This window comes from Cibotium barometz, chromosome 34, assembly GCF_041138505.1.
Source record: "Cibotium barometz isolate CiBa-2024 chromosome 34, ASM4113850v1, whole genome shotgun sequence".
NCBI classification, from domain to species: Eukaryota; Viridiplantae; Streptophyta; class Polypodiopsida; order Cyatheales; family Cibotiaceae; genus Cibotium; species Cibotium barometz.
The window spans coordinates 35,622,793-35,634,434 of NC_141079.1; the positions used below are offsets into that span (position 1 = coordinate 35,622,793).

Genomic DNA, 11,642 nt, shown 5'->3' on the forward strand with positions numbered 1-11,642 from the left:
AGGGCTGAAGAGGAGGCCAGGTTACAACACGAAGCACTGAAGTAGAAGAATGGAAAGGCCATGGAGGAGGAGCCTACCAAGGATGATCTTTCAACGGACAAGTTGCAGAATTAGATGCTGTTAATTTATAGGAATTGTTAAAATTTCAGAATGGTATATATGTCTTCATGGCCCTGGACGATGGGGAGAGAACTTAGTCTGGACTTGGTGGACCTAAATATACTGAAGCACAAGAGAGATTAGATATCTGACTCTATTATGTATGTTTGTCTAAAGTAAGTTCTTCTTCATCTGAGTCTATTGTATATGTTTGCTTCAAGTTTGGCAATTTTTGGTGTTAAGTTTTTTTTTAAAAAAAATGGTAGTTTGGTAAAGTGTAAGATCCCTGCCTGCAGAGTCCCAGACAGAAGTTTTTATTCTTAATTCTCAACTGGCTCCTATGCTAAGTGTCAAAAGTACCCCACCGGATAACATAAGAGGATGGTTTACTTATTGCAACTTCAAGGAAGTCAACACGATTATTTTTCCATATGAATCAAGGTAAATATACATTTTATTTTATTTTATTTTCCATATGAATCAAGGTAAATATACATATTTTTTTTATTTTATTTAAAATTTCAATTGATTAAATGTCTTGTTTTTAACTCTGGTTTTTAATGTTTCAACAATCATTGGAGCCTTGGCTATTTGGAGATAGACAAGAAGATTGTCTAGACTATGAATTCCATACCATGCACACACCCTGAATTGAGACTGTGAGTCTTGATCATTTATATTACTCTAAATTACCAAGTCCTTATGTAATTTTTGGTGTCTTAAAAATAAATTTGTATGCCTTGACAGTTGTATTAAGAGAATGCTTGCAGCCATTGGCCCTATTTGCCTTGTTGAAGGCATTTTTGACTCTACAATCAAGGAAATATCTATGCCATATCAAACAGATGGCTATTCATGTGGCTGGAGAACTATTATACATGCAAAGTACCTACTAGACAACCTGTTTTGACTTAACCCTACATGGACCAAGGTAATAAAACTTGTTGATCATTTCTACCTCAACAATAATCATAAATTTATGCTCTACTAAACTTGATGATTTTTTTCCCTCTCACTGTAGTCAACTATTTAAAGATACGACAACCTCTTTGTGGAGCGATATCGAGTGACGATGATATGGATGATCTTAAGATGTGTCGAGCGAGGAGAAGACCCCACAGAACGCACCTACTTTCCCAGATGAGGTTGAGGTTCTCGTCGACATTTCAGCCAGAGGCCTCGAACCACACAGGAAGGCAGAGAAGAGTGTTGAGCAAGAGAAGAATGGTGAGGAGGGAAAAGGAGAGAAGGAGGAGGAGGGAAGAGAAGAGAAGGGCAAGGAGGAGGAGGAAAAAGGAGAGAAGGTTGAGAGGGCAGGGAAGAGAAGGGTGAGAAGGAGAAGATGGATGAGGAGGAGAAGAAGGATGATGAAGGAAAAGTGGGGAAGGATGAGGAGGGTGGAGAAGGGAAGGGTGAGGAGGAAAAGATGGATGAGGAGGCGGGGGGAAAAGGACAAAAGGTTGAGGAGGTTAGGGAAGAGAAGGTTGAGCAGGAGAGGATAGATGAGGATGAGAAGGGTGAGGAGGGCATGGAAGAGAAGTGTGAGGAGGACAAGAAGGATGAGAATGTTGCCGAAGACCTGAGAACAAGGAGTTGGAAGAGGAGGAGGGAGTTGAGCTCAAGGACACAAATGGAGATGTGGAACATACACCTCAAAAGGTTGATGTGAGCCAGTAGACAATTTATTTGTAACATTATTTAAAGACATGCCCACTACATTTATAAGTAGTGAAGGTTTGTAACATTTCTTATCAAACTAATTGAAATGTTTTCTGAATTCAGAGACTGATCATTCTAGATGTAAATAGTCTGCTTCTCAAAAAGTGGTCTGTTCCTTTCAATATTAGCGGGCCGAGAACATTTTGTATGGGGTATATGCACATGATGCTGAGGCCAGGAGTGGCAAATTTTGTCAAGTTTGTGCTCTATTTTTTTCGAGCTACCATTTGGTCCTTAATGGCTTCGCATAACTTGGAATCTATGATCAGAGTACTTTGCATAGAAACAGGTTTTGAACCAAGTGACTTTTATTTTATCTACGACCAAAGGTCTTGTGAAGTGCATCCCAGTATGTTTCATCCAGGCAAAGAGGGAGTGCCGCTGTACACTAAGCCCTTTGCCATTATCCATCTACCTATTGACATACATAATACTTTGTTGATAGATGATACCCCTGAGAAGGGGATATTTAATCCAGAGCACACTTGTATATCACCCCTACCTTTTGAGGGAGATGTAGATGACAGGTTTTTGGAACAGACACTAATTCCTTGTTTAGAAGGCTTGTACGATTTTTCTGGCATAGTTCCAGAGAATATGTAAAAAACAATCCATTTAATTGAAGTAATTTCTTATAAATCAAAGTGATGACTTGTATATACATGTACTTAACATGCAGTGTCTCTGATGTGATCTGTGTCAAGTAAAGTTGCGAAGAATGTAGAATCTAGATTTTTGCGAATGAGCATAGTCTTTGCAATTTTAACCTGGTAGACATTGAAAAGCTCCACAAAAATAGTTATTGGCAGGTAGAGCACAATTTTCACTATCCGTGTGGGGCTACTCCCTCATAGTAGTGATCGCTGCATGTCTTTGTAAGGCTTACTCTTAATAGATTCTATAATGCATGAATCAGGAATTGGCCAATCTATGTGGTTCCAATCTGCTTGGAGAGGCAACTTTTCCAAGCGTCCATGGGTATTGTCTTTGTCCAGCAAATAGTAAAAGTGGTCATAAAAAAAATACCTACATCTGCAAGGCTTCTTTTAGTCCTCTCCTCTCATACTGCAGCTCTCCAAGATGCAGGGTATGATCGACATGATATTAACCGATGGTTTGTGGCCACTGTTAAAAAAATATAACAGAACTGAAAGATTAGAGTAGAAGGATAAAGGAAAGCAGTGCGTAGCTAGGTGAATGAAGAAAGCAAAACGAGAAGAAGAATACATATGATGGTAGTTCACTTTAAAATTTCCCTCCTCGATAAGAAAAGACAAGATATCGAGTATGAAAAATTCTCCATCTGTACTTGGGCAGGCATCTTCAATGTCAGATTCTCCAAAAAAGTTATTTATTTAAGATGAATATGATTGTTTTTAGAATATACATAAAAACTTTTTAAGTTTTTTTAAATGAATATAACTAATTTTTAACGTTACGTTGCGTGCTTTCTCATTGGTTGGTGGCTATTTTCTCTCTCTTCTAAAAGGCCCTCCAAATGACCTCTGAAATGTTCTAGTGTGTGGGAACTAACCTCATAGACGAGGACATGTATTCAATATGGGAAGGTGGATACCATGTGGAGAGCGAGATTGTAAAAGGTGTCAAGCCCACCCCTCCTACTAGCGATGTCCTCTGTAACAACGATAATAAGTAAGAAAGAACCACCATATGGGAACAAATGTGCAAGTGGCTCAGCCATGCAAAATGGCATTAGAGTTAGGTACCACATGTTGATATTAGATGAAGTGGCAAAAAAAATAAAGCTAGATTTAAAACTGAAAGCTAGGGTGATAGAAGAAGTGCAGAGGATGGATCATAAGAATGAAGTTTTTAAGATCAAATCACATAGGGGGATGATGCACACATTGGAGAATATAATGTGCATGTGAAAGACGAACCATGTTGTATGTGTCCATATTTCATAGATCAAGGATCCAAGAAGAAGCCTTATCTTACATGAACACACTTATACTTCATACATTTGCATGTTCATGGCTTGAGCCAAAACAAGAATATTTTCATCGACCAACTTTTTATTGGGACCTCTACAAAGCCTTGTCTCGTGGGAGAAAACCCTAATTAATTTAGACCAATTTGAGTCAAATTTTCTCTAATGGGAACTTTTATAGAATGTTCTTGTCCAATTCCAAAAAAGCTCTTGCTAGGAATAGCTCGCCATATAAGATCCCCATCGAGAAATAGTGAATGAGTGATATATGTAGTTATATCCCACAGGTCTCGCTTTTGAGCTATTGTGTACATAGTGTTTTATGATGAAAGTCCTGCCATTCCTTTATAATAGGTGATACGTCCTATATACATTTTGGTGTTATGCATTTGCATATCCATCTACTAATGTCCATGTATTATTATACTTATATGCTAGTTTTTAATACAATGACCGTATAAATACACACCGCATATGTACACAACTCGTTTGGTGGGCCAATTGAACCCAAGGATGTTGTTGGATTGATTATGGGGGGGATCACTCATAAATATGTAAGCGTAGCATGTGGGTTCAATAGAAGAGGTTTTTTAAATCCCTTTTTTACACATTTTTTACATACATAAGGGTACCATTTAAAGGGGGTATTTACAGATTGAATAGAAAAAGGGTGTGTTTTATTTATGGGGGTATTTTTACATACATAAGGGTACCGTTTAAAGGGGATATTTACAGATTGAATAGAAAAAGGGTGTGTTTTATTTATGAAAAAATTACAGATTGAATAGAAAAAGGGTGTGTTTTATTTATGAAAAATTACAGATAAGGGGTTTTTTTAATTATTCCTTGAATGCACATGATATAGAGAGTTTACATATAGTGAACCCCCAAGGATTGATTAGACACTTTTTATTTTCTCGACACATACCTTGGACAAGCTACCATAATGCAAGCGCTTTAGCTCTATAGTGTCCATTGTGTATGACTAGGAAACCCCACCTTATAAATATCCTCTATTTTTGTGATGAGCTTTAAGTCGCACTCCGCAATCTGATGCCACAAAACCTCAGTTTTTAGCTAGACATTCCATTGATCAGCGCTAGCCACAAGAAAAAGTAAAATCATAGAGAATTTGATCAAATCTAATAGACATGCCATTGATCAGTGCTAGCCACAAGAAAAAGTAAAATCATAGAGAATTTGATCAAATCTAATAGACCACAAATGTAGTTTAATAATATATGGCATAGTTAACATCTTACATTCTGGACGTTTTAACAATTGTAGTCTCTTCTTCTCATCAGATACTATTACCGACAAAATACTAACTTTGTGCTCTTTAGGAAATGTGCAGGTAACTAGGTTATAGAGTTGCTCCTCATTGATGCAATTTGGCTTCTCTTCCTAGTTAATTTGAGTTACTAGACTACATCACCATTCAAATATCATATTAATGCAAGTTTAAAAGAAAAAATTAATGCACTCATATCATATAAAATGAGAGACTTTAACCTAACCTAATCTTCCCCTATTTCAGGGTTTGCTTCCATAGCTAGTTTCCTTGTATGCATCTTCAAGGTGGGACCATTTTTATAGTATGATTTTCTCCACTATCTTTAAATTCTTCATTGTTGTTGATAGAATCCTTTAATATTTCTCTCTCTAATGGTAGAAAGGTACTCATCCTCACATATTGAGCAATACGTATTACGGATGTTTATCTTGTATTTCTATACTGCTTTATACTTTAGAAATTGCCATACTGTTACCTAGAATATAATTGGTGCCATGATTGAAAGAGGACAATTATACCAAGAAGGTCTCCCCCTTTGATTTTTCTTCTGTAAAAATCTTTTCACCAATTGACTAAACTTTGGGCATGTGTAGTTATGGTTTCCTTATTTGTTATCCCTAGTGCTCGAATAAGATAGATCTTGTCAATGGGTGTTGAGGGAATGTAGCCCACCTCATTCAACTTATAAAAGTGGCATTACTTGAGTTGCGAAAAATAAAATAGCAATAATATAAATTATGAACAAAAAATGGCATACTAATTTAATTTGACTATAAGTGAGAGAACCTGTCCCTCATTCTCCTCCTGTATATTTAGGAGAACCATATCCACACAAGGGTGGTACTCTAGTTTCTAATATAATAGATTACTTCAGGCGTCTTTGAACTATACAGAACACCATTGATCATCTGATGATAAGCAAACACATTTGCATATGACAAATCTAAGTTATGGTAAAGGTTGATTATACAATAAACCACTCTTTTGAACATGTGAGTTCCCTACCTTGCATTCCAGTTTGTTGCCTAGTTAGTAACCCTAGAATAAGAATGGTTTGTACTAAAGGTTATATGTGGTGTATTTCATGAATGGATATATTAGGGTTTGGGTAAATTTTTATTTTATCTCTCAAATCAAGTATCCTATTGGAGAGATGCTTAATGCAGACAAGGATAGCCAGGATGATGTATAGAAAACAAAGAATAAATAATTTGAAGATCAAATACGAGAATATGAGCAGGCTTTCCTATCTAACAAGATGCTATATTCTTGGGATGGTAATCACCGTCTTGTAGCCAGGGTAGGGGAAATAAATCAAGGCAAGTTCTTCGAATTCTCATAATCTATTGAGATTGATTAATTGATTAAGTTTTAATAAATAGAGATAAGTCCTTGGAATGCTCATACTCTATTGAGATTGATTTTAGGCGTCTATTGAAATTGACTATTTTAACTATTTTAAGACATTAGGTTTGTTATAACATAGCTTTTCTGAGGAGTGAGATGTGTCTTTGAATGTTCCAAATATGGCTTATTCTTTTTCGAGATTTATTCCCTATGTGATGATTTCTTGTCCAATACTAATAAAATAATAAATTTTGTTGGAGTGTACATGCAATAATTGTTTTTGGAGTGTACATGCAAGGTATACAACAAAATACCATCACCATTGAAAAAATAAGGTTCAAAAGATGATTTTTCTTTTTTTCGTGTTATGAGGAGTACTTCGTGGAATTTATATTATGAGGAGTACTTCTTCTCATGTTTTGAGGAGTATTACTCTTCATGGAATTTTTATATTATGAGGAGTACAAACTTGAATACACAATATGAAAAAGGGGGATGTCCCCTCCCCTAATAAAAAATATTTTACAAGCAACTAGAATATTTCTATCTTTTTTTTGTTTCCAAAATCTCTACAAGATGCCAGTTTTATAACTAAAATATATGAAAAATCATTCTCTACTAAGGGCTACTTAAAAATCTCAATCGATATTTCTTAATTTTGGCCGGTGTACAAATACACTACAATGCTGTCCCCCCCTTCCCTTCTCTCTCTCTCTCTCTCCCCCATGCTCTTCAACTTGATTACACAAAAAATATTAAAACTAAGGCTACGTTAGACCTTAGCATATGTTAACAATAAAAACTTGGGTTAGTTTTAAAAACAACTTTGATGTATAAATCAGCTTTACGAAGGGTATCTAACAGTCAAACCTTTGTATAAAGATATCAAGTTAGTCTCTCTCTCTCTCTCTCTCTCTCTCTCACACACACACACACACACACACACACACAGAGCTTCGTGGCCATCCATTTGCTTCCACTTGATTACACATTAGTAGTAAAACCAAGTTTGATGTATAAATCAACTTTAACAACGGTATCTAATAGTCAATCTTTTATATAGAGATATCAAGTCAGTTAATGCATCTCTCTCATGTTTTCTAGTATTCATGTCTTGTCTCTCAAACTCTAATTATTGCTAATCTTATTTTTCACATGGTATCACTTACAAAAATCTAGGCAACCCTATGTTTTTTATTTGGGTTTTGTTTATTCTTCTTCTATAGAGAAGCTCTAGTTGTTATCATTTGATCCCATTCTTGGTCTCCACGCTCCCACTATGGCTAGTACTAGTGGCTCATAAATTGGAGGACAAGTTGGTGCTTCTACTAGGGGCCTTTGGGAAAGTTTTATTCCTCCTCCACCTCCTATTGCCCTTCGTGTAGCATCCCATTCTTAGTCTCCACGCTCCCGCTATGGCTAGCACTAGTGGCTCATAAATCGGGGGACAAGCTCGTGCTCCTACTAGGGACCTTAGGGAAAATCCTATTCCTCCTCCACCTCCTATAGCCCCTCCTGTAGCATCCCATGGTAGCTATCATCCTAAAAAGCTTACTAGACCAAACTATTTAGTTTGGAGAGCATGCATAGAGCTCTTGCTTCAAAGGCCTATGGCTAATGATCAATTTACCCCCACACAAATATTTACGACCATTGAAACCTTTCTAATAAAATCAAATGTCGATAAGACAACTTTCATATGTCTAAACGAATATCCACTGTTAATAAATATGGACACCACGTAAAATAGGATAAATAGCAAGCATCAACAAAATATAAAAATAATATGTCTACGCTCAAAGTCGAGCATCTTAAAATCTTCTTGACCACTACTAGTTGGCCTCTATTGTCTAACCCAAACATGATCTGCACCTACATAAACTATGCCAATCAATTCATAAATTAATTGATTAAATATCGAGACATTGCAACTAGTACTATCATGCATATATGGAGCCACCTTGCTTATGTTGAAAGTAGACTACGATTGCCCAAATTTAAAAAGACATCCCAATCTTAACCCCCCCCCCCCCCAATGAGAACTCATTATTAATGCAAAACGCAAAAATATAAATTCTATCAAGTACTCCTCACAAACATGGAAAGAAGTACTCCTCATAATATAAATCCCTTGAAGTGCTGCTCATAACATGAGAAGAAGCCCGGGGGAGTTCCAAGCTCCCGCTGAACTGGCCCCCTCTTTTTTCCGGTGGTCGGGTCAAGCGAAAGAACAGGTTCGTAACATGAGAAGAAGCCCGGGGAAGTTCCAAGCTCCCTCTGGTCGGGTCAAGCGAAAGAACAGGTTCGTTGTATTCGCAGCTGAAAAGAACAGGTTCGTTGTATTCGCAGCTGAGGTCACAATTAGCTGGCATCGTTTTTTTTCGAACTGGTCGTGCGTCTTAGAGTTGCGTCTATAATGCGAGGTTGCAATTCCTCTAGAAGGTGAGGTTTTCTTGTTTGATTTGAATTCCTTTTGGGACAGAAACATACATTTAGTCATTTAGAAAATGGGTTACGGATGAGTGAGCGATGCAATCTCTTCAAAATCTCGGAGTGTCCTTCACGGGAATTGGTCTGCAAACTTGTGATTTTTCGTGGAACGTGGTTAGAGTTTGATTCAATGCCCATTGTGGGAGTTCCAACTCCCGAGTCACGACTCCCGAATCACAAGCTTACAAGCTTGTGATTGGCTTACGACGCCTATTGGCGCATTCTGTAGAAGATGGAGAAATATAGGGAGAGACTGTGGGTAGCTTCCGTCCAAGAGCAGTTGTCCGCTGAGAGTAGGGAGAATAGCAAAGGCAACTTATCAATCTTCAAGGTGCCCGCTGACATGCGTCAGGCCAATAAGCGGGAATATGATCCTATCTTCTTCACTTTCGGCCCTTACAATGCCAAGTTCTCCCCATATCGTGACCACTTCAAGCTCCAAGCAGCCAAGGCGCTGACTTCGGTCGAGAGCTTTAACAATCTGGTGACTCAAATACAAGAGCAAGACGCCCACATCAGAGATCTGTATGCTGAGCCATGGGATGGCAGCCTCGGGCAGGAAGCCCTTGCTCACCTTCTAGCTCTGGACGCCCTCACCATCGTAGCTGCGGCCGATCCTAACATAGAAGCATTCCAACCTCAGGGCGTAGACTCCATAGTTTTACGTGACGCCTTCCTTTTAGAGAATCAACTTCCCCTGTTTGTCCTCCAGTATGCAATCGAAAGCATAGAGCCGTCCCGCAATATTAGCTCTAGCCCTAGCTTGGAGCGTGTTGTCAAATTCTATAGGCTCACTTCATATCCGTTCCCACTGGACGATCGTTCCGCCTGCTCTTGGGTTGAGCCGTCTAACCTTAGTCAGTCTATGATCGGCTGTATTTATGACAGATTGTCATCAGGCTGTATTTATGACAGATTGTCATCATTCAGTAGTAGCAGCAGCACACCAGGAGATCCAGGCGGCCCGCCCAACAGCATCAGCACCATATGCAAAGTTGTTGCTTCAGAGCAATCCACTCCACTCAGCTTTACAGCAATCGACTTCCATGAGAGCACGGGACTCCCAACGGCATCGCAACTCCGGGGGTGCGGCATCAGCTTCAAAGTTGCTGCTTCAGAGCAATCCACTCCACTCGGCTTTACAGCAATCAACTTCCATGAGAGAACTCGTGTCTTATCTCTGCCGAAAATCGTCGTATACGATGCAACACCATCGTACCTCCTCAACCTCGCTACTTACGAGGTGTGTTCTCAGGCCGGTAACGCATGCCCTGTCAGTTCCTACATAATTATGATGGACAGCCTGATCAATGCAGAGGAGGATGTGAAATTGCTAGTGCAGGCTGGAGTGATTGATAACCAGTTAGGAAGCGACACCGAGCTAGCTAACATTTGGAACAAAATGGCTGTCTATATGCCAAATAACATCACTGCAAACGATAAACACACCATAAAGATAGTCAAAGAGGCATGCAAGTCCAAATGGCGCCAGTGGATAGTGGGATTCTATGATAAATACTGGGAAAAGCAGCCGTGGTTGCTCATTTCCATGTTGGCTGCTTTTATCTTGCTTGTTTTGACGTTAATCCAAACGACCTACACCACGCTTATGTTCAACAAACAGTGAAGATTAGACTCTAAGTACAGCCTTTAAAGTACAAATACAACGTTATAGGCGTCGTATGTTGGCCGTTGTAAGTTGTCATTGGCCTGCCATGTTATCGGCCGTAGTGTTTTAGTTGACAAAGATCGTATGTGATGACAAGTATATTTGCTGCCAAATTTGGTTTGTCCCTGTTGTGTGATGCGGGCAGCCGAGGATCGATCGTTGGTTGATATTTTCAAGCATTGTTACGACCATACGACAGTCTCATTTACAAGATTGTTTCGATAATTACTCCATACTATTCTTTTATTGACTGACGTATATTGTATGTTTTGATAATTTCAAATTTGTTCAAACAATTCCGTGGAATAGTGAAGAGAGAAAAAGAATGTGACACAAAGCTAGAGCACACCTTAATAAATCAACTTGACAAATGGTCTTTAGAAATGTTAGAGGGTGAAATTTTATTGATAGTGGAAAAAAAAACACTTTCTTCTTGCAAAAAACATGCAAGAAAAAACATGCATTCTTTCAAATAAGAAGTAAACTTTCTTCTTGTAACTTGCGAATGTTGCACCATTAAGACTTTTTGCAAAAACACACATTCTTTCAAACATAGGTGTATAGTACAACTTTGTTAATAATACAATATTTTTGGTCACCTTGGAGATGATCATGCTTCTTATGTTTACTCTTCCAATAAGTCTCTTCATGTCATCAAGGAAATCCACATAACAAAGAAGGATGGTTAGGGTGAGTGTAAACATGTACTTAACATTATAAATATAAAGATGAAGTACACTTGAACATATTGGATTAATGTAGACAACATCAAGAAGGATCCTTCAACCTTCCCTTTTTTGCAACAACTTACAACATTTTTGGCTATGGTTTTAGTGCATTGTAAGGTAAGGGGGCACCCTAACGATCGAAGAGATATGTCAGGGACCCCATCGGGTGTCATAAGGAATGTTACATCTAACCTGTACAAAGTGATTTCATAATAAATTACTTTCGACATCTTTGAACTATACATAACACCATCTGGCTCATCTTTGTCTTCTTACGTGCCAACTCTTTTAGGATCTTCTTTCTTGGCCTTCGTACAATTTCCTCTTCTTCGTGGGCAATTTGTT

The 11,642-nt window shown here is 38.3% G+C and overlaps 1 protein-coding gene across 1 annotated transcript; it reads left to right on the plus strand.

Moving 5' to 3' along the window:
• Positions 1 to 9,088: 9,088 nt before the first annotated feature.
• LOC147618968 (putative UPF0481 protein At3g02645) lies at positions 9,089 to 10,815 on the plus strand. Its single transcript, XM_086774506.1, has one exon. The coding sequence runs from the start codon at positions 9,133 to 9,135 to the stop codon at positions 10,525 to 10,527; it is 1,395 nt and encodes a 464-aa protein (XP_086630632.1). The 5' UTR covers positions 9,089 to 9,132; the 3' UTR covers positions 10,528 to 10,815.
• Positions 10,816 to 11,642: the final 827 nt, after the last annotated feature.

What these genes read in the sequence shown, in the direction of transcription:
- LOC147618968 (XM_086774506.1), top strand. Translation starts at nt 9,133, where the DNA reads ATGGAGAAATATAGGGAGAGACTGTGGGTAGCTTCCGTCCAAGAGCAG.